Source organism: Polypterus senegalus, chromosome 9 (genome assembly GCF_016835505.1).
Source record: "Polypterus senegalus isolate Bchr_013 chromosome 9, ASM1683550v1, whole genome shotgun sequence".
NCBI lineage: Eukaryota > Metazoa > Chordata > Cladistia > Polypteriformes > Polypteridae > Polypterus > Polypterus senegalus.
Genome location: NC_053162.1, coordinates 170650601 through 170672004, shown reverse-complemented (window position 1 = coordinate 170672004; position 21404 = coordinate 170650601). Strand labels below are relative to the sequence as shown.

Sequence of the window (21404 nt, the reverse complement as noted above, 5' to 3'; positions counted from 1 at the left end):
CTATCATTGCCAAAGTCTACAAGGAACAGAAGAGTTCATGAAAGTAGATACACAGGGTTTACTACAAAGTGCAAACCACTGGTAAACACCAAGCATAGGAAGAACATATTAGACTTTACCAGAACATATTTCTTAAAAGCCTGTCCAGTTCTGGAACAATTTTCTTTGGAGAAAGGAAACTAAGATCAATACATACCAGAATGTCAGAAACAGAAGAGTTCAGAGAAGAGACGAAAGGACTCATAATTCAATGAGTACAACGTCACCTGTGAAACATGGTGGAGTCAGTGTCATGGCATGGGGAGGCATGGCTGCCAATGAAAGTCAGTCACTACTGTTTATTGATGATATGATTGTTGGCAGAAGTAGTAAGATGAATTGTGATGTGTACAGGACTATACTGTCTGCTCAGATTCAGCCAAATGCTGCAAAAGTGATGGGACAATGCTTTACAGTACAAATGGACAATGAACCAAAACATACTGTGGAAGCAAACCACGATGAGCTTTTCAACGCAAAGTAGTCTACTGACCTCAATTCAACTGGACATGCATTTCACTTGCTGAGGAGAAAACGAATGGCAGAATGTCCAATGAACAAGCAGCACCTGAAATCACCTGCAATAAAGGCCTGGCCAAGCATCACTAGGGTTGAAACCCAACATTTGGAGATGGCCATGGATTCCAGACTTTGAGCAGTCATTGACTGTAATGGATTTTCAATCAAATATTGAAAATGATCATTATATTTATGTCTATGTAAGTTTGTCTAAATACTTTTGAGCACCTGAAAATGGGGAGACCATGTATAAAAATGTCCTCATATGACGGCACATATGACATTTTTGGTAAACCCCTTGTCTTAAAGCTGAAAATCTACACTTCAATCACATCTTGATTTCTTCCTTTCATATCTATTGTGGTGAGCACAGAGCCAAAGTTATGAAAATTATGTACTGCCCAAATACTTATGGAGATGACTGCATATTTCACTTGTCTCAAAATGGCTGGATTAAAGATTTCAGAGCATATATGTGACACATGCTGTTCAACTGGCCACAAATCACTAACGAAAGCATCTTTGTGATTTTTGAGATGCCCTAAACAAATGTGAAAGAACCCTGTAGGTTGCTTGGAAGTCGAATGTAGCAAAGCGGCTGAAAGACTGACAATGGCTTTCTACAGAAGGACATATTGGAATACTTTTAGAGTCTTTGAAGAAAAGCACTGGGAAAAGAGAAGACTGATTTTATTAACAATGGAGTCAGGGTCCCTACCTGAATACTACAATTTACAAGCCGGATGTGTAGGGTAGGACAGTTGGTGACAGTAAGATTTAGAAAAGTCGCTATATATACTAGTTTGTATATTCGGCTATGTTTCTGTCTTATTAAAATGAGAAAATACAGTAATTTGGGTTTGAAAAGGTTTAGTGGAATGTAAAAAATCAATGAAACCAACACCAAAAATAGTAACATTTTAATATGCTCTATTATGCAATAGGTGCGTGGGAGTCAAGTCTCACCAGAACTCCTGGACCTGCAGCTCCTCAATGAAATGAGCTACTCAACAAAGCATGGTGGTGGTTATCAGTGGCAGCAGACCTCACGCAGAGGCAGACCTCGGACAGAAGGCCTGTTTAAACAAGAGGTAATCCTCGCTGACAGGAAACGGCATGCTAACAAAGTGAAGGAAATGAACAATAAACGGGAAGGGACAGAATGAAGCACAATGGCTGGGGCGTCCCTATTAAATATAACATGCAGTGACAGCTGCAAATTACACTCTCATTGCAGCCTGTCAGCCACAAACACTTGGTAATCACATCACTTCAGAGACAAGGAGGCAAAAAGAAAAGGAGTAATAAAATAAGGTAGCATACAATGGAGTGACTGCGAGAAGAACAGAGAATGTTACAGAAAGAAGGGTTATGTGGGAAAGGAAGGAGAAGAAGAAGACTTTGAGAGAGAGAAGGAGCAAAAGGTGGAATGTGTGAGCAAAAATGTGAGAGGAAGTGAACATGGGAGAAAGGGTTATAGAAGAAAAGTAGAGGAATGTGACATAAACCTAGTAGACTAGCAGAGACAGAAATAAGAAGTTGTGAGAGAGACGAAGACAGGTGAGAATGAGAGGAGAAGGGAACCTTTGAGTGAATGACAGGAGTGTGGGAGAAAACGGGAGAAGTAAAATGAAAGGGACTAGCACAGAAATAGAGGTGGGGAATGAAGAAAAAAGGTGCGTCAAATTATTCCAGTACACTGATATATACAGTATATATATATATATATATATATATATATATATATATATATATATATATATATATATATATATATATATATAGGAAAATAAGCAAGTGAACATAGACAAGTGTACAGCAGGTACAGTCAACAGACCCCTGCTGAGGGCATCTTCTTTAAGCAAAACCTAAGCCAACCCAACAAAGAGAGTTGATGTGTTCAAGAGGAGCAATAACAAAAGAGAGCATTACCACATAGGCACTTCAACAAGCACTTAATCTAACTACTGATTTATTTGTCCCAATTCGTTTATCACAATGTAGGGTTTCAGGGTTCAGAGCCTATGATGGCATCATCTTGCAAATGCCAGGGACCAATCCTGGATAGGTCACCAGACTATTACTGGCCACATTCATTCACACATACACAGTGATGAATACAGAGAGTCATCAATTCAATGGTCCAGACAACTTGCATAAGACCTGAGTGCCTACGGAAAGCTTACACACCAAAAGAGAGAATGTGTAAACTCTGACAAGACAATGTCTTCACTTGAGCCTAGGATTAGTAAGTTGTGAGAAAGCCTTCTTAACCAGTACACCACCATTCTTCCTGGACTCCAGGTACAGTGGAACCTCGGTTCACGAACGTCTCGGGACACGTACAAATTGGTTTACGACCAAAACATTCGCCAAACTTTTGCATCTGTTCACGACCACGCACTCGGTATACGAACAAGCCAGTTTCCCTTTTGGTTTGTGTGCGCCGATGATTTCCGCACGTGTTCAGTCTCTCCCTGTGCAGCGAGGAAGCAAGAGAGAGAGAGACAGACACACACAAAGGCGCGCGAGACACACACACACACAGGCAATAGAGAGACAAACACACAGGCGCGTGAGAGACACACACACACAGGCGATGGAGAGACAAACACACAGGCACGCGAGAGACACAAACACACAGGCGATGGAGAGACACACACACACACAGGCGATGGAGAGAGACACACACACAGGCGCCAAACTTTTGCATCTGTTCACGACCACGCACTCGGTATACGAACAAGCCAGTTTCCCTTTTGGTTTGTGTGCGCCGATGATTTCCGCATGTGTTCAGTCTCTCCCTGTGCAGCAAGGAAGCAAGAGAGAGAGACACACACACAAAGGAGCGCGAGACACACACACACAGGTGATGGAGAGACAAACACACAGGCGCGCGAGAGACACACACACACAGGCGATGGAGAGACACATACACACACACAGGTGCGCGAGACACACACACAGGCGCACGCGAGAGAGACACACACACACACAGGCGATGGAGAGACACACACACAGGCGCGCGAGACACACACACACCCAGGCACTGGAGAGACACACACACAGGCGCGCGAGACACACACACACACAGGCGATGGAGAGACACACACACAGGCGATGGAGAGAGACACACACAGGCGCACGCGAGAGAGACACACACACACACAGGCGATGGAGAGAGACACACACGCTGAGGGAGACACACACACAGGGAGCACGCGTGTACATTGTTGCAATGTTACTTTTCTTGGCTGTTTATTAAATTACGGATTTTTCAAATGTTCATTTTTTCCCTGTGCTTAAAACTGTTTTTAGCGAACGGGTCGTAAGGCTATAGCGTGAACTCTTGCAGTGTTAGTTTTCTCTGTTGTTCAAGGTTTTCTTAGTGTTATTTAATGTTTTTACATTTAGTTTACTATTATGCTGTGCATTTTATGGTATAATTAACTATATTTGTGCTTAAAAACTTAAAAAATATATATTTACATACGGTCTGGAACGGATTCATTGTATTTACATACAATCCTATGGGGGAAATTACTTCGGTTCACGACCAAATCGGGTTACGACCAGAGTTTTGGAACGAATTACGGTCGTGAACCGAGGTTCCACTGTACCTGGCCACAAAACTGTCATGGAAAATGATAAGCCAGCAATCTGTGTAAAATTAAATTCAGATTGAAACTTAATAAAATTCACACTATTAACACGAGTAACAGATTTTTAGCTCCTGTCACATGCACATTCCCTCAATATTCCCATCTTATTTCCCTTTCCCCAATTCTTAATGCTAGCAATTGCTGAAAAAGTATTAGCTAGGGATATCCGCAGTCAGTTCTTTATTTTGTCTCTTTCCCTGTGTTACTGCCCATCTGAGCAGTTGTACAAATGTCAGGGTTACAGTGACAGGTGAGAGGAAAAAGGGGTGGTGGTGCCCATGGTGCTGTTGGCAAACAACCAGCTCCATGACCCTCTTCAAACAGTAGCCATGTAAATGCTGAGAGGGCCACTGGTGCCAGCACAAGTGTCTGAACAGCCACACGCAGCAGCAGCAAAATTCTTTCATATTCACCTCAAAAATCTTTAAAACCACCTCACCAAACAAAACTTCTTTTTAGCGACTTTTGCGTTTTGAAAAAAAAAAATCACATATAAAACCAATTTTTCCGTGAGCTTCTTGAAACTGCATGCAAAACAAGACTTTGTTGTTTTGCTCATCACTACTCGTGACCAACCCAGATATTGTGGCACTGATTCTACTGAAGTGCAATGCAACACCTGGGTCACTGAATATTAGAATTCACACAAGTTGCAAATGTATCATCAAAATGCAAGCAATACGTGAGGCAGCAAGGAGCAGCCATGCTTCTAATACAGAAAGAAAGAAAGACACTCATTTGGCCTGCTTCCAAATTCTTTCACTCACCTTTGTCACTTTAACACTAATGAGATCCCTCAAGAGGTGCCCTCAATCTTTTTGTCTAAAGTAGACACCAATAAAGCACAGCAATCAGTACTGTATGTGCCAAGAGGAAGACTCATGGGATGTGAAGACTTCCTCCTCAGGGGCCAGTGAATGTTCCAGGGTTACTCCTGAGTCTTGTATTTCATCTCCAGGCTATTGATGTCTTCTTGCTGATCACACCACATGTCCATCAGGATATCACCTGCATTGTCCAGTGTCAAATTTTCCAACAATTTAGAAGTAAGACATTAGTGAAGAAGCCAAGAGGATCAGATAGCAGGCACTCTGCAATTTTCGGATGTGTGCCATATCAACAAGACATTTGTTTCAATTTCGTAGTCCCATGGTGTGCAATATTATTGCCTGACTTGCAAAAATTTAAGAAGAAATAGATCTAAATGGCAAAAATGCTTGCAGCTCATTCATCAAAAGGACCTTGCAGATAAAATAAAAAAGATGTTTATGCTAACCTTACTACATCTGTTCTTCAGTTTTCTAGTGAGATTCACCCCAGCTCAGAGAGACCTGACAGTGCACTCCAAAAATGACCAGTTAAGATTTAAACACGCTCACGTCCTCATGTCTTCAATAGGGACAATATAATAATATAATAATCCACCAAACCCTCCCCTAGAATCTGAAGACAGACAGCAGGATGATCCTTTGAACTCCTCAGTCTACAGTATAGTGTGTATAGTGAAAGCTGACTCTAACCCTAGCCCTCTTTACCCTAGCCCCTAGTTTCTATTGATTTCTTTCAACAGCCCCAATGCTAGAAATGCACTCACACATCAAAACCTATTATACATTCCACATATTTGTCTTCTGAAAATAAATGCTATATTGAGGACGCACTTGCTGATTTCACTCCTATCAGTACCTTAAGTGACCTGCTCAGTGTTCTATTGTCAGAAGGGGATGAGGAGTTGAGGCAGTAATGGCAAGACAATGATTTACATTTTCCACTGCATATCAAGGTAAAAATCACAAATGTGTGCCACCACCAGATACCATAACTGAGCCTCAAGCTCAGAATTAGTTCATGAAGCAAATCTATATCCTGGCATAATATCTCCAAGCCTTACTTCTGTTTAACTTTGGAAGCCAGGATCTTTACTGTGCAAACTCAATAAGCTCCTCCCACCAGCCCCTATATGTAGAGGACCAGTTTAAATTTCCTCCCAACCCCCTGATTACCCAACAAGCACTTACCAGAGAGGTGAAGATGTAGGTGTAGTGAAGGGAGAGCATCCCTAGCTCCGAGGCCTGCAATAAGGAACAAAACTGGGTATGAGAGAAGGACACTGTGATTGCAGGTCACATACAGATTTAGGCTTGTTTATTTATTAAATTTTTTTTTATCATAATCTGCATATTTTTGTAGTGCCTGCCACTTGGATGAACAGAACCAATAGAAATTAAACTTACTTTAACTCCACTTTGCTAGTTCTCAAAATAAAACAAAAATAAACACATCCATAATACATGTACATGTCCGTATTCTAACCAGTTTACCTGGTTAAGTGTGGTAAGGAGCTACAGTCTATCCCAGCAATGCTAGGCCCAAGGTAGACACCAATCCAGTGCAGGTATACCATCACATGCACACAGTCACTCACTCACACCAGGACTAATTCAAATTGCCACATCACCCAACCTTCACACTTCTGAGAGGAGGAAAAACCATACAGACATGTAGAGAAAATGCAAACACCATACCCAGGTCAGGATTTGAACACAGGGCTCTGAAGCAGTCCATCCATCCACCCATTATCCAACCCACTATATCCTAACTACAGGGTCACGGGGGTCTGCTGGAGCCAATCCCAGCCAACAAAGGGCACAAGGCAGGAAACAAACCCCGGGCAGGGCACCAGCCCACCATAGGGCACACACCAAGCACAATTTAGAATCGCCAATGAACCTAACCTGCATGTCTTTGGACTGTGGGAGGAAACCCACGTAGACACGGGGAGAACATGCAAACTCCACATAGGGAGGACCCAAGAAGCGAACCCAGGTCTCCTTACTGCGAAGCAGCAGCGCTACCCACTGCGCCACCGTGCCGCCCTCTGGAGCAGTCATTCCTACAAATTTATATTTACACATATATACAGACTGTACAATGATGTAAATATACTGTATATTCAGAGGTACTCATAATTACACAATCACACACAGATATTTACCCATACAACTATGCATGCTTACATCACTCTACAAAAACAGTTATACAGGAATATTCATATATTTAATAATAATAATAATAATAATTCTTTGCATTTATATAGCACTTTTCTCACTACTCAATGTGCTCAGCAATTGCAAGTTAAAGGCCTTGCTCAAGGGCCCAACAGAGCAGAGTCCCTATTGGCATTTACGGGATTCGAACCGGCAACCTTCCAATTGCCAGTGCAGATTGAACAATCAAATACAACAGCATATGCACACAACATACAGTACTAGCAAACATAACATTACAAACACACAGGTTTAAGCACATACTGTATTTAAATATTTAACTACAAAATCAAATAGTTATTATCACACACATTTACAAAGAACTGCAAATTCACACACAAAAATTTATTAAGCAAAGTACAAAAACACATACACAAAGTTTTATAGTAAAACAATTTCCCACAGCCTTACACATACATATATTATGTAGACAAGCATAATGTTTTCAAATTCATTTTATCTAATTCAGGGTCAGGACCTGTTCTGGCAACACTGGGCACAAGGCAGTCCAACTAAGGGCCCACTCACACACACACTGACCCACACATGGAGTTAATGTAGAATTTCCAAATGACCACATGCACACATCATTAAGGGACGTGACAGGGAAACTGATGTGTCTGGAAGAAACACAAGCAGAAACGGGGAGATCTTGTAAACTGTGCACAAACAATGACCCTGAATCACATGCAATCACAAAACAATGTACTTACATAAAAACAAATGTGTACTCAAAAGCAGAGCACCATCCATCATCCAACCTGCTATATCCTAACTACAGGGTCACAGGGGTCTGCTGGAGCCAATCCCAGTCAACACAGGGCGCAAGGGCAGGAAACTAATCCAGGGTAGGGCACCAGCCCACCACACCAGGCCACACGCACACCAAGCACACAAATAGGGACAATTTAGGATCGCCAATGCACCTAACCTGCATGTCTTTGGACTGTGGGAGGAACACGGGGAGAACATGCAAACTCAACACAGGAGGACCTGGGTCTCCTAACTGCGAGGCAGCAGTGCTACCAGCTGTGCCACCATGCCGCCACAGAGTACCATTCACAATAATTACAATACTATGCTAAGGCATTCTGTGGGCACAGGCTATGATATATTTTTAGCTTCCCCGGACTTAATATATTTTGAAAATAATAACAACAAAAACAAAAAAATAAGGACTGTACCGTCAAATTAAATAGTCTGATAATTCAGGCGACCAAAGACAAAGCAAAAAAACAAAGAAATCCCACAATGTATGGACTGACTGGATAAGAATGTATGCATAAAGCCACATATTCGAGTGGCATAACACAGCCGGATAAGTTGCACTCACATGGCCTAAGGGTGCAGCATATGTCGCCTATATGCTTAATATGGCCATGAGAAGAGCCACAGTTATACAGATATTTACAAACAAACATTTAATTATTAGTTATATGGTGCAGGATTCAATACCAGCAGCACTGAGTACAAAGTTGAACTGAAAAATGTGAAGGCCCATTCAAAGACAAATTCACACAGACAAATAAACACAAGGATGCACTGACTGGGCCAGTTTAGGGTTATGATTTAACTGAGCCTTGGAGAATTTATAAAATATTTTGAGTACCCGGATAATACCCCTGCGGTGGGTTGGCACCCTGCCCTGGATTGGTTCCTGCCTTGTGCCCTGTGTTGGCTGGGATTTGCTCCAGCAGACCCCCGTGACCCTGTATTCGGATTCAGTGGGTTAGAAAATGGATGGATGGATGGATATTAAACTCACATACAATGGAAACTGCAAACTTCACACAGACGATGACCAGTTAAGGAACCACACCTTGGTTTCTAGAGTGAACTCTGAGGTCGCAGTTATAACCAATGCTGCTCTGAAAACAAACTTGTCAAGCAAAACTTCACAGATAATCGTACATACAATACACAGACACTGCTTCAGACTCAAAAACACACACTTACATGAAATCACAACTGTTTACATTGTTTTCTATTTATTACAGTTAAAGTTGAAACCAATTTCCATACTCAGATGTTAGTACAAAATATTAGATAATTACCATGTAGAATTAAAATTTGATATACTCAGTTACACAACATGCGATGATGCCTATCAAAGACACAATCACATACTCATATACCATGTAACGCTTCCTCCCATTTGTCAAACCCCATCTCTAGTGCTCCCTGCTGTCCTCCGAACCCTCTTGTCCTTCCAACGTATCACAGCTCAGTCGTACACCACTTTGATCTTCACATTCTGCAATCGATCAGGTGCCATCAACGTCTGGCATCTCTCTAATGAATAAACAGGAACCTGATTAACTTTTAATTCGCAGCTGTATTGATCTGGCTTTCTCCACAACAAGATAAATGAGGCCTGAGTGGGCAATGGGACCTTTTTATGAAATATTAAATAAGCTGCAGCTGCCAGCACCTCTTAAGTTGGGCTCCATGGCTAAAGGTGGCTCTTCATTTGCTTGCCTTTCCTGCTCTATTGCATTGGTTAGGTATGCTTGCAGAATTTATTTAATTGTTTATCTGATTGTTTTGCACAAATGGTCTAATGCTGATTTTGCTTGTTAAAAGTGACAGCAAGGACCTCATATGTTTCAAGGAGTGTTTACCCTTAATCTTGTGGCATTGAGTCAAGGACACAATGCATGCTCTCCAGACAGCTCCTTCCATGTATTCAACAGTTGCTAAAGAATATGAAGGAAAAAAACCCTTCTGGCAAAGAACTTCTGATCAATAGTTTTAGGTATACTAGACAAATCAGGTTAATTATAAAGGAGTAGACAATACACAAAAATCAAATGTACAGTAGCTATCTCAGTGGCAGCTGGTCAGTGGAGGGAGAGGGAGAACTACACCACTCTGGCTCCTACAAAATGGTCACCCCCCTTTATCTATGGACATTATCCAGTTTCATTCAGAAAAGTAGAAGGATATTCTAAGGTTTCTGTAGGGCCCCCATATGGATCCTCTTATGTTAATGTTCACTTTACCTTTGTAGAGTCAGTAATGTTTCAGAGATGTATTTGATAGCAAAATATTAAGTAGGGTGCAAAGACCTGACATGTTCAATCAGTCAATTACTAACATCCTGTTATTTTAAACTACCCCAAACTTCACACTCAGCACCGGGCCTCTTGACCAGACTGACGGTAAGGTAAGCATGTCAGCTCTGCTGAAACTGCCCTTTCTTCCCTTCTCATGTGTGGTCACTGGGGACACTGTCACCTCTGTCTTCATTCAAGGAAATGCAGGTGTTGGTGGCAGGGTGCAGTCTAGAGCATTATTTCTGCCTTATGCTAATTAGACATTAATATAATCATTCAGCAATTAGCATAATGTTCCTCTTTCCCACAGATACAGCAGCCGTTATTATGCAGCATATCAGAGCAGGGTACGAAGGTACGAAGTCAGCACATATGCAGGCACCTCCAGACATCTCAATGCAGTTTTTGCCATATCAGTTCAAAGGGACTGCAGGATCTGGTTGTCATTGCACACTTGTGTTAGGATAAGACAGATGTGATGATCCAGCCAACTTGGAAGGCTGTTATTCTTATTGGCAGGACACCAGCCGGACAGATATGGAGACAATGCGCAAGCTGGACTCACAAAAAAAAAAATAAAAAGATCATGCAGTTTTCTTCAAAAATGATTTTCAATAAGGTGCCACCTGAGTCAGATTCTCTGGTTACTGCTGTGTGCCCACAGGTGAGAGGCACTGCTGTCAACAATGCTGGGTGGCTGATAAAGAAGTTACGAGGCTTGTTTGGCAGTATCCATGGAAACCATGAAGCAGCACAGGAAAGAATCTCAACGCTCATGCAAACCTCTCATTAAGTTTGGAGAAAAGAGACATAAAAAGCAAAAAAGAAAAGGCATTTACACACACACTACAACACACACACACACCCGCACGCACACTTGAAGCCATTCTTGTGCACAGCATCACTCTCCATTAAATTCACTAGGGCAGCGTTTCTCAACCTTTAAGTATTTGTGACTCGAGTTTTCCTAACAGTTTTAATTGCGCCCCCCTACGTTTTTTTGAAACCCTAATAAAACGTATTCCTATATTTGTTGTTGCCGATACACCACTACAAGTTTTATTATCCCTACTTAACTTTTATCGTCATTTATCTAATTCTATATTTATTTTTCTAGTATCAGAATGTAGTTTAAGTTAATTTGTTTTGGTTTCAATAGATGTATTTTTCATATTTTTGAGTCTTGTTTTCTCTTTTTCACGGCTTTGTGCCTCCTTTTTTGTTACTGTGCCCCACAGGTTGAGAAACGCCGCACTAGGAACTCTTGGGTGTGGGTTGAATTGTGCTGTGATTAGTTAAATTTGACTTGCCTGTATGGAATTTTATCTGTTTCTAATTAAAATCAATAAAAATATTTTTAAAAAATTCACAAATATCACATATTCATGCACTTATAAGAAATAGACACTTTCTTATAGATATAAATATATACCGTATATACTCGAGTATAAGCCGACCTGAATATAAGCTGAGATACCTAATTTTACCTACAAAAACTGGAAAAACTTATTGACTTGAGTATAAGCTTAGGGTGGGAAATGCAGCAGCTACTGGTAAGTTTCAATAATCAAAATAATAACCAATAAAATCACCGTACATTAATTGAGGGATCAGCTCATTAATTGAGCACACAGCCCAGAATGAGTCTCACAGAGGCTGCCCAGCAGCAGTTCTTCTACCACCCGCAGACCAAACCAGGTACAGTACTGTACACTCCAGCTTTCTGTCGGGTTGGCGGGGGCAGCAGGACCTGACTCGAATATAAGCCGAGGGTGACGTTTATCAGCACATTTGGGTGCTTATATTCGAGTATATACACGGTACATATAATTTGAATTTATTTTAGACTACGCCAACAGTACATAAAACTGAACAGTCACAAAGTTAAAGTTGCATACACCTGGAATTATGAGCACACATAAACACACTTCCTCAGACAACACAGTCTTTAATCGTCAAATAGATAAACGCAGATATAAATAAACATTCATGTTGGCTCATACAAACCAACATAAAAATTCAAAGCTGCAGAGGTCTATCCCAGTGGCATCAGGTGCAAAGCAGGAAGCAGTTCTGGACAAACAAGGTGCCAGTCCCCACAAGACATAATCACAATTTAGAATAAAAAAAAAATGACAGAGTCACCAGCCCTTTTCAAACTCTGTACCCTTTGTTTCATGCCATTCTGAAAATAAAAACAAATGAAATCAGGCTTACTCTACTTTTATTAACACAAAGTAATCCACGTTAGACATTTTAAAATATCATTCACATTAACTAATTCATTAATATTACAAGAGCTAAATATTTTATTTGAATATGTGATCACCCCTTTATAATTGTACAACCAATCACTCTACAAATCACACAACAGACTAACTGTGATCAATTGCTGTAATCTAGATTAACTAGGAATAAATGCAGATGTTTCTAGAAGATTATTCTGTGTGGAAGTGCTTTCAAAACAGAGAATCTACTATGGGCAGAAAGGTGCTTTCAACAGAACGTCAAGATTTAGCTCTGGAAAGGCACAAGGATAGCGGATGAAAAAGATTCAAAGGCTGTAAGTATCTCATAGAGCACAGTCCAGACCATCACTAAGATGGCATAGACATTTGACACCATCCAGACCTTTCTGACACCAAGCTGTCTCTCCAAATTAGAAGAACGAGCACAAAGAAGACAGATGACAGAGGTTACCCAGGAGCTGGTGAAAACTTTAAAGAATCTACAGGCCTTTATAGCAAAGACTGGTCATTGTATATACGTGTGGCAGCAGTATCACAGGTACTTCACTAATATGGTCAGCATAGAACAGAGGCAAGTAAAGAGCACTCCTTTAAAAAAGCTACAACAGATCTCATTTCTGTTTTGCTTCAAAACACCTTATGGTTCTACTACCAATAGGTCAGATGAGAAAATAGTCTTTTTGGCCAGAATACAAAATGGCACATTTAGCAAAAACCTACAGTAATACACCTTACCATTCAAAGAATGCCATTCCTACAGTAGATAGATAGATAGATATGAAAGGCACTATATGATAGATAGATAGATAGATAGATAGATAGATAGATAGATAGATAGATAGATAGATAGATATGAAAGGCACTATATGATAGATAGATAGATAGATAGATAGATAGATAGATAGATAGATAGATAGATAGATAGATATGAAAGGCACTATAGATAGATAGATAGATAGATAGATAGATAGATAGATAGATAGATAGATAGATAGATAGATATGAAAGGCACTATAGATAGATAGATAGATAGATAGATAGATAGAATAGATAGATATGAAAGGCACTATATGATAGATTGATAGATGTGAAAGTTACTATATAAGAATAGATAGATAGATAGATAGATAGATTGATAGATTGATAGATGTGAAAGTTACTATATAAGAATAGATAGATAGATAGATAGATAGATAGATAGATAGATAGATAGATAGATAGATAGATAGATAGATAGAGACACAAAGGCACTATATGATAGATAGATAGATAGATAGATAGATAGATAGATAGATAGATAGATAGATAGATAGATAGATAGATATGAAAGGCACTATATGATAGATAGATAGATAGATAGATAGATAGATAGATAGATAGATAGATAGATAGATAGAAAGGCACTATGATAGATGTGAAGAAGATAGATAGAGATAGATAGATAGATAGATAGATAGATAGATATGAAAGGCACTATATGATAGATTGATAGATGTGAAAGTTACTATATAAGAATAGATAGATAGATAGATAGATAGATAGATAGATAGATAGATAGATAGATAGATAGATAGATAGATATAGATATGAAAGGCACTATATGATAGATAGATAGATAGATAGATAGATAGATAGATAGATAGATAGATAGATAGATAGATATGAAAGACACTATATGATAGATAGATAGATAGATATGAAAGGCACTATATGATAGATAGATAGATAGATATGAAAGGCACTATATGATAGATAGATAGATAGATAGATAGATAGATAGATAGATAGATAGATAGATAGATAGATAGATACTTCATTAATCCCAAGGGGAAATTCACATAATCCAGCAGCAGTATACTGATATTGAAGGATGCCAACCTTCTAAGTATAGTCGGCTCTGACCTTTCTTACATAGAGCATCAGTATTGGCAATCCAGTCCAATTTGTCATCTAGCTGCACTCCCAGATATTTATAGGTATTATATTATATATTATAGGTATTTCTAGGTAGTAGTAAGTAGTTAGTAGTAGTAGTTGTGGTAGTGTTTCTACTCAGCTAAGACAGGAATGCTTGGCAAAACCCCTTTGTTGTCAACTAACCATCGATTAACAATTCATTAATGGACATATGTTGTTGGTTTCCATTTAAGTTAGTACATTTCTGCCTTGTTTTAATACATCTGTATCTTTATGTGTACTAATGATGTATTTAGCAATTTGTAAAATCTTTACTTGCAATTTACATGAGACTTTGTCATAGCACTCGGCACCCACGCTTAGTGAAAGGTGCTATGCAAAAATATAACTGGATTGAAAAGAAATGAAATTTTATTGTCAAGATAGAAGGAAAGTTGGATTGTTACAAAATACTTGAAGAAAAGCTTCAACCTGGAAGTTGAAATTCGAAAGACGGTTCACCTTTCAACTTGACAATGACCAAAGCACACAGTTGAAGCAAGTATAGAGTAGCAGAAGGACAGAAAAGCGAATGTTCTTGAGAGGCCAAGTCAAATTCCGTACTTCTAAAATTTAAAGTGGGCAATCCATCACTTCTGTAAGTAGATCTGGGCCGCAAATATTCTTCCCTCTAGACGTGCAAAACTGGTAAAGTTGTATCCATACTGCCTCAAGATTGCAGTTCCAGCAAAAGATGCTTCCACCAAGCATTAACTTACGGGAAAGCTCTCTTAATTGTCCCAGCTATTGTAGTTTTTTTTCCGAAAGTTTGCTTTCTTTTTTCACTTGGATATTGTAAGATACAATTTGTAAGTAAAACTGTAGTATTAGGGTGTTTCCTCCCCGTCTGCGTGGGTTTCCTCCCACAGTCCAAAGTCATGCAGGTGAGGTGCATTGACGATCCTAAATTGTCCCCAGTGTGTGCTTGGTGTGTATGTGTGTGTGCCCTGCGGTTGGATGGCACCCTGCCCGTGGTTTATTTCCTGCCGTGCACCCTGTGTTGGCTGGGATTGGCTCCAGCAAACCCCCGTGACTCTGTAGTTAGGATATAGCGGGGTGGATAATGGATGGATACTAGGGTGTTGTACCGTGTTAGCCATTATGAATGTAGTGAGAATTATAGCAAAATGATACTTTTGATTGCCTAACTAAAAAGATTACAATATGCAAGGTTACGAGGCAACTCAGGCCCCTTCTTCAGGCAAGATGTAATCTTTTTAGTTAGCCAATAAAAGGTGGCATTTTGCTATAATTCTCACTAAATAAAACTGGGAATAAATCTGATTTTATTAAGTTGTTTTTTTTGGCTTTTGGGCAAGTTGAACCTTCTGAAAGGGGTGGTGATGTTCTATACCCACACAGAATGCTAAGGAAAAGAGGACTAAAAAGAAGAAAGTCCACATGGAGAATGTTTAAACTCCACACAGACAAAAGGCAAACATAGGATATGAATCTAGGATACTGGACCAGTGAGAGAGGAGCACTAAGCATTGAACCACCCTGCAAACACAGAGTTCTTAAATTATATACTGTACACATTCTGTCATACAGAACCACAATCTAATATGCAAAGTCCTTTAGGTTCACGACAGGTCCACACATAAACATTCACATAAGCGGCGCACACACTGGCTACTAGTTACAGTACAGACCACCAGGTAGGATGTGGACACTGTGCTCAGAAGGCTGTACAAGGATGCGTTTTGGTGCTTTTGAGCAAGGCACAGTTTTTTGCCAGTTTATTTTTCACCCACTTCTCAACTATGTTAAGGGACTTAATAAATATTACCACTTCACATATTATAAGAGAGTTGATTTTTTGATTTGTCTTATTTGATGCCAGCTCCTTATTAAAAAACCACTGTCACGAATGACTGTTGAACATATCCACATATCCCTGCACAGGTTTAAACTGAAACATGCACACAAGTACCCGCTGGAGGATGATGTGTGACATTGTGGTGTTGGCGTCTACGATGATGGTGGAACTCTTGTCATCACGGATCTCCTTAAGAATGGGCGTGGGGTCCTGGCTGTCATCTAACATGCGCACAGACAGTGTGTCCTTGGAGATTAGGAACTGGCGCAGCAGACGCTCCAGGTTGAGCAGGCCTAAGAAACAAGAAAGCAGAAAGATGCTGTAAAGAAATGTCGACCAGCAGGCGCAAACATTCAAGCACTTTAGCACTTTACTTTAAGCACTTTATTGTCATTGTGTAACACAACGAAATTACTTTTGGTGACAGCCCCAAGGTGCATTTAAAGAAAAGTGAAATAATTCCAAATATGTCAAATTCCAAATATTCTAGCCAGGGTTTGCAAGCAGTGAGGAGCAGTGATTTGCCAGTGTGGCCACATAGCGATCATCATGTGACTGAAAGGCAATACGGGCAGAGGCCAGTGAGGGTGACTTGACAACAAACCAGGATGGTGAACTGCTGAAGACACTGACTGGCACTGTACTGAGCACTGAGGATTGAGAGCAGGGAGTGCAGCTCAGTGATTTCTTACTCACACTTAGCCAGTGGAGTCTGGTCCAGAATGCATAATAAACACAAATAAGAATAGCTACTTAATAGATTAAACTGAAAAGATAAAATCCCACACTGGAAATGCTGAAGGCCAAACAATTATCTTAACTTAAAAAGAGAAAAGAAAGATACAGTAGTTAGTGTTATACCTGCATTGTTATCACTCTTTAAGCTAATATTGTTCTTTATCAGTATGCTGCTGCTGGAGTATGTGAATTCCCCATGGGATTAATAAAGTATCTATCTATCTATCTATCTATCTATCTATCTATCTATCTATCTATCTATCATATAGTGCCTTTCACATTATCTATCTATCTATCTATCTATTATATAGTGCCTTTCACATTATCTATCTTTCTATCTATTATATAGTGCCTTTCACATTATCTATCTATCTATCTATTATATAGTGCCTTTCACATTATCTATCTATCATATAGTGCCTTTCACATTATCTATCTATCTATCATATAGTGCGTTTCACTATCTATCTATCTATCTATCTATCTATCTATCTATCTATCTGTGCCCTTCATATCTATCTATCAATCTATCTATCTATCTGTCTATCTATTATATAGCGCCTTTCACATTATCTATCTATCTATCTATCTATCTTATATAGTGCCTTTCACATTATCTATCTATCTATCATATAGTGCCTTTCACTATCTATCTATCTATCTATCTATCTATCTATCTATCTAGTAAGCAAAACAAATGTAGTTACCTGAGGATAGGAGTGTCCAGCTAATACACTTTTATAGACCTCAATAAAGAAATTAAGATGAGAACTGAAATGGACGTGATATAAAGCTGGAGAATAATGAATAGGCAGACAGATTAAACACTGCAGATAGATGGAGTTGAACAAACAGATGTACACAACCAAGATAAAACAACAGACAGACTGACAGATGCAGACAGTCACAGAGACAGATGGTCATAGAGGATCCCACAGGTGCAGCTCAGTGCTTATGAGATGTAACAGACATGAGTCTGGCCTTGTTATATGCAAATTAATGTGTAATTTGAGATCATTATTGCACACGGAAGAGGACATGGTCATTTTAAATGATCTTTTCTCATAATTTCCTGTAGGAGGAGGCCTCGTCATTTTTCATCATGGCAGATGAAGTGATATTTCTGGCTCAGGTCTTTTATTCTCATTAAAAAAGACCTCTGATTCTCTGGCTCTCTCTGTAGACCAGGTATCAAAATCCCATTACCCTGCTTATCTCATCAAATTACAGAGCTGAATCATAAGAAAGAAGAAAATAAGGAAGCCAGACTAAGCCATGCATCTGCAGGCAGCACAACTAAAATGCTGAAACAGAAAATGGCTTTGCTTTTTGGTTGTTAAAAGCACCAACTATGCCTGACAGCAAAAACTGCCTTGTGGTAAACATATGAGGGAAGGTGTGGCAATGTGTATTGGGTAGACAAAACAGAATAAAGAAACTAATTAACTACCCAGCCTAAGCCCCTTCCTATGAAGTAAATCAACCACATGCATATTTTTTTCACAGAAATCATTAAGTCAGACCAGGAACACATAAATAAACTGATGAGAAAAGACACCTGGAAGCAGTAAACATGTCATTTCAGGGATATGAGCAATTCTGTGAAATATTCATTATTCAAATTAAAAGGGACAGACTCCTAGAAAGAAAAAAAAATAACTCAACAAAATAGATTCCGAGAATTCACAAAGTAATTGACAAGACAGATTATTGGCATATTGAATTGACAGAGGAGACTGTACAGAAATTTGGAAAAATAGAAAGAGGCCGAAGTTAGGGCTCCAGGAATAACATGAATCTCCTGAAAAACCAGACTAAATTTACTGAAGAGAAATGTCAATAGGATATTTAAATTTACAGAAGGACAGACTTGTGCATTATGTGACTAAAAAACAGAACAGGCCCCTGGGGCCTTTAAATTGACTGATGGTCGAGTCCTAGGATATGTAAATTGATTGAGGATCAGGCCTGTCCAATATGTTAATTAAGTGATGGCATAAACTAATGGAATATGTCAATTGCATGATTCTGCAATTTCCTGGAATATACAAATTGACAGGCGATCAGGTCCCTGCAATGTTAAACCCGAATGAAGGACAGACAGAAACAATCTGGAAACTGACTGGAAGGACAGCTGACTCTGAGATATGCAAACTGACAGAAGTGCGGACACATTTTATTAACTGGCAATAAATACATTTCTAGAATGCAGAAACTGCATGAAGATGAGCGATTCGTTCATGGAATATATAAACTGACCAAAGGTCATGCCCTTTGATTATGTCAATTGGTAGATAGCAGACTACTAAAATATTCAAACTGACTGATGTGCAGAGTACCAGAATGTATAAACTGACCAAAAGCACAGATGCATGGAATATAAAAGGACATGTTCTGAAGTATTCAAATTAACAGAAAAACATGTACCTGAAATGTATTGATTTAGTGAACAACTGATTAATGGGGTAGACCAGAATGTTGAACCCCTGGAGTATACATAATCACATCATATAAAACAGTGCTCTTCAAATGACAGCCTGCAGACTATTATATCTTTAGCTAAGTTACTGAGCTCCTCCAATTATAGCCTCATACGGGTACACTAAATCAATGGACTTGTGGATAAACAAAACCATCACTCAGGAGAACCATGAGAAACATCTCTGTCTTTCTCAGGAAACATCCATACAACTATAGTATGTTTTAATTTAAAAATGGCACTTTAAACGAAAGCAACGTCTACGTTTGATGTAGATGATCGCCTACACTGGGTGTTAGCACCTCTAGCCATGGCATTTATCACAAAATTGTGGGATCGAGTCAATTATTTGTCCTTTGTGTATGTGTGCACCATTCAAACTGTACAACATACAGGTAAGCAACACCACAATCGTCATGGAAAGTAACTCCTCTATGTTTGCTATGTTGGAATATGGTTTTCTTCCATGAATAGTGACCAGTCTGGGTATGTGAAGTTATAATGAGCAGAATCCATTCTGGGGCGAGCTACATAATAAGCACAAACAAATCAGAGAGCGATAGGAGTCTGCGTTTTCAATGAAGTACGTTTTCACCAATGCAGACCTGAGCCGATGTTTTTAGACGTATACAGCCTTGGAGAACGTTTTCAAGATTCTCAGGTTTCGTAGGTTTGAAACAGCTGGAGTAGTATGGATGAAAGGTTTTAAGCGCATGTGGATGTTGCCTCAGGCTTGAGAACGACATTGTCAGAGTATACCCTTTTCATCCTGCACTTTCCTATCTGATGAAGCTGAAGATGGCCCTCAAAATAATAAGGTTAGCTGAGTTACACTTGGAAATGGGCAGCCTTCAAATAGTGTGCCAAACATAATGAAGAATAATGAGTAGAACAAGGGCAGTGGACAGCTGCCAGGTGACACTTAGGAGAAGACAGGTTTCAGTGTCTGCTTCCAGGAGGCAAGTCCGCAGATCTGCTCCTGCATGTTAGGTAAACTACGTGAAGATGGAGGTCTGCATGAGCATAAACCGACCTTTATATAAAAATATAACTAGTACTCTATGTTGTAGGCCACATCAAAGTGCAACTTTTAAATGTATCTCATATAGAAGTGATACCTGTTGGTATGAATTAACCAAAATGTTAAACTATGGAGACACCACCAGTCAAAGGCTACTCCATGACACGATACAGAAAACATGAAATAAATAAAAGAAAATTAATAATAATGCCCTTATAAATAAATAATAAATACAGGATAATGGGAACCATCTAGCTAGTAGTCACATTGATGTAAACCAGGGATGCCCAACTCCAGTCCTGGAGGGCCGCAGTGGCTGCAGGTTTTCATTCTAACCCTTTTCTTAATTAGTGATCTGTTTTTGCTGCTAATTAACTTCTTTTGATTTAATTTTTATTGACTTGGTTGTTAAGAAATATTTTCCTGAATTTCTTCATCGTTCCTCTGAATTGCTTCATTTCTTTCCTTAAATGGCACCCAAACAGAGGTGTAATGCGAAGTAAGTGAGCCAACAGAAGACCAACTAAGTCAGGGCCTCAAACTCCAACCAGTTGCTTAATGAGGTGCTGATTCTTGTCGTTAATTAAACCCGTTCTTAGTCTTCATGGCTTGTTGCTGCTCTCATTTTGCAATAGCAGACATTTCCAAAATTGTGGATTTTCTCTCTTCTAAGAGCATTCCTGAGACCGTCACCTTTCTTTATTTTCTGATATTGTATGATGGTCACAGTTTGCCGGTCCTGTTTTGGCTCATTTTGTATCTCATTATTGTTTGGCTGCTAATTAAGGAAAAAGAAACAATTGAGGGGTCTGAGCCTTC

The 21404-nt window shown here is 39.4% G+C and overlaps 1 protein-coding gene across 6 annotated transcripts in view; it reads right to left on the bottom strand.

Annotated features, from left to right (window-relative positions):
- The window catches only part of grik4 (glutamate receptor, ionotropic, kainate 4), a 599305-nt gene that overhangs the window by 61430 nt on the left and 516471 nt on the right, over positions 1-21404 (bottom strand). For all 6 annotated transcript variants that reach the window (XM_039764198.1, XM_039764201.1, XM_039764200.1 and 3 more), the window contains 2 exons: positions 16462-16640; positions 6239-6292 (listed from right to left, as the gene is read on the bottom strand). In XM_039764198.1, the coding sequence (XP_039620132.1) occupies positions 6239-6292; positions 16462-16640 (233 nt within the window). The remainder of the gene's footprint in view (positions 1-6238; positions 6293-16461; positions 16641-21404) is intronic.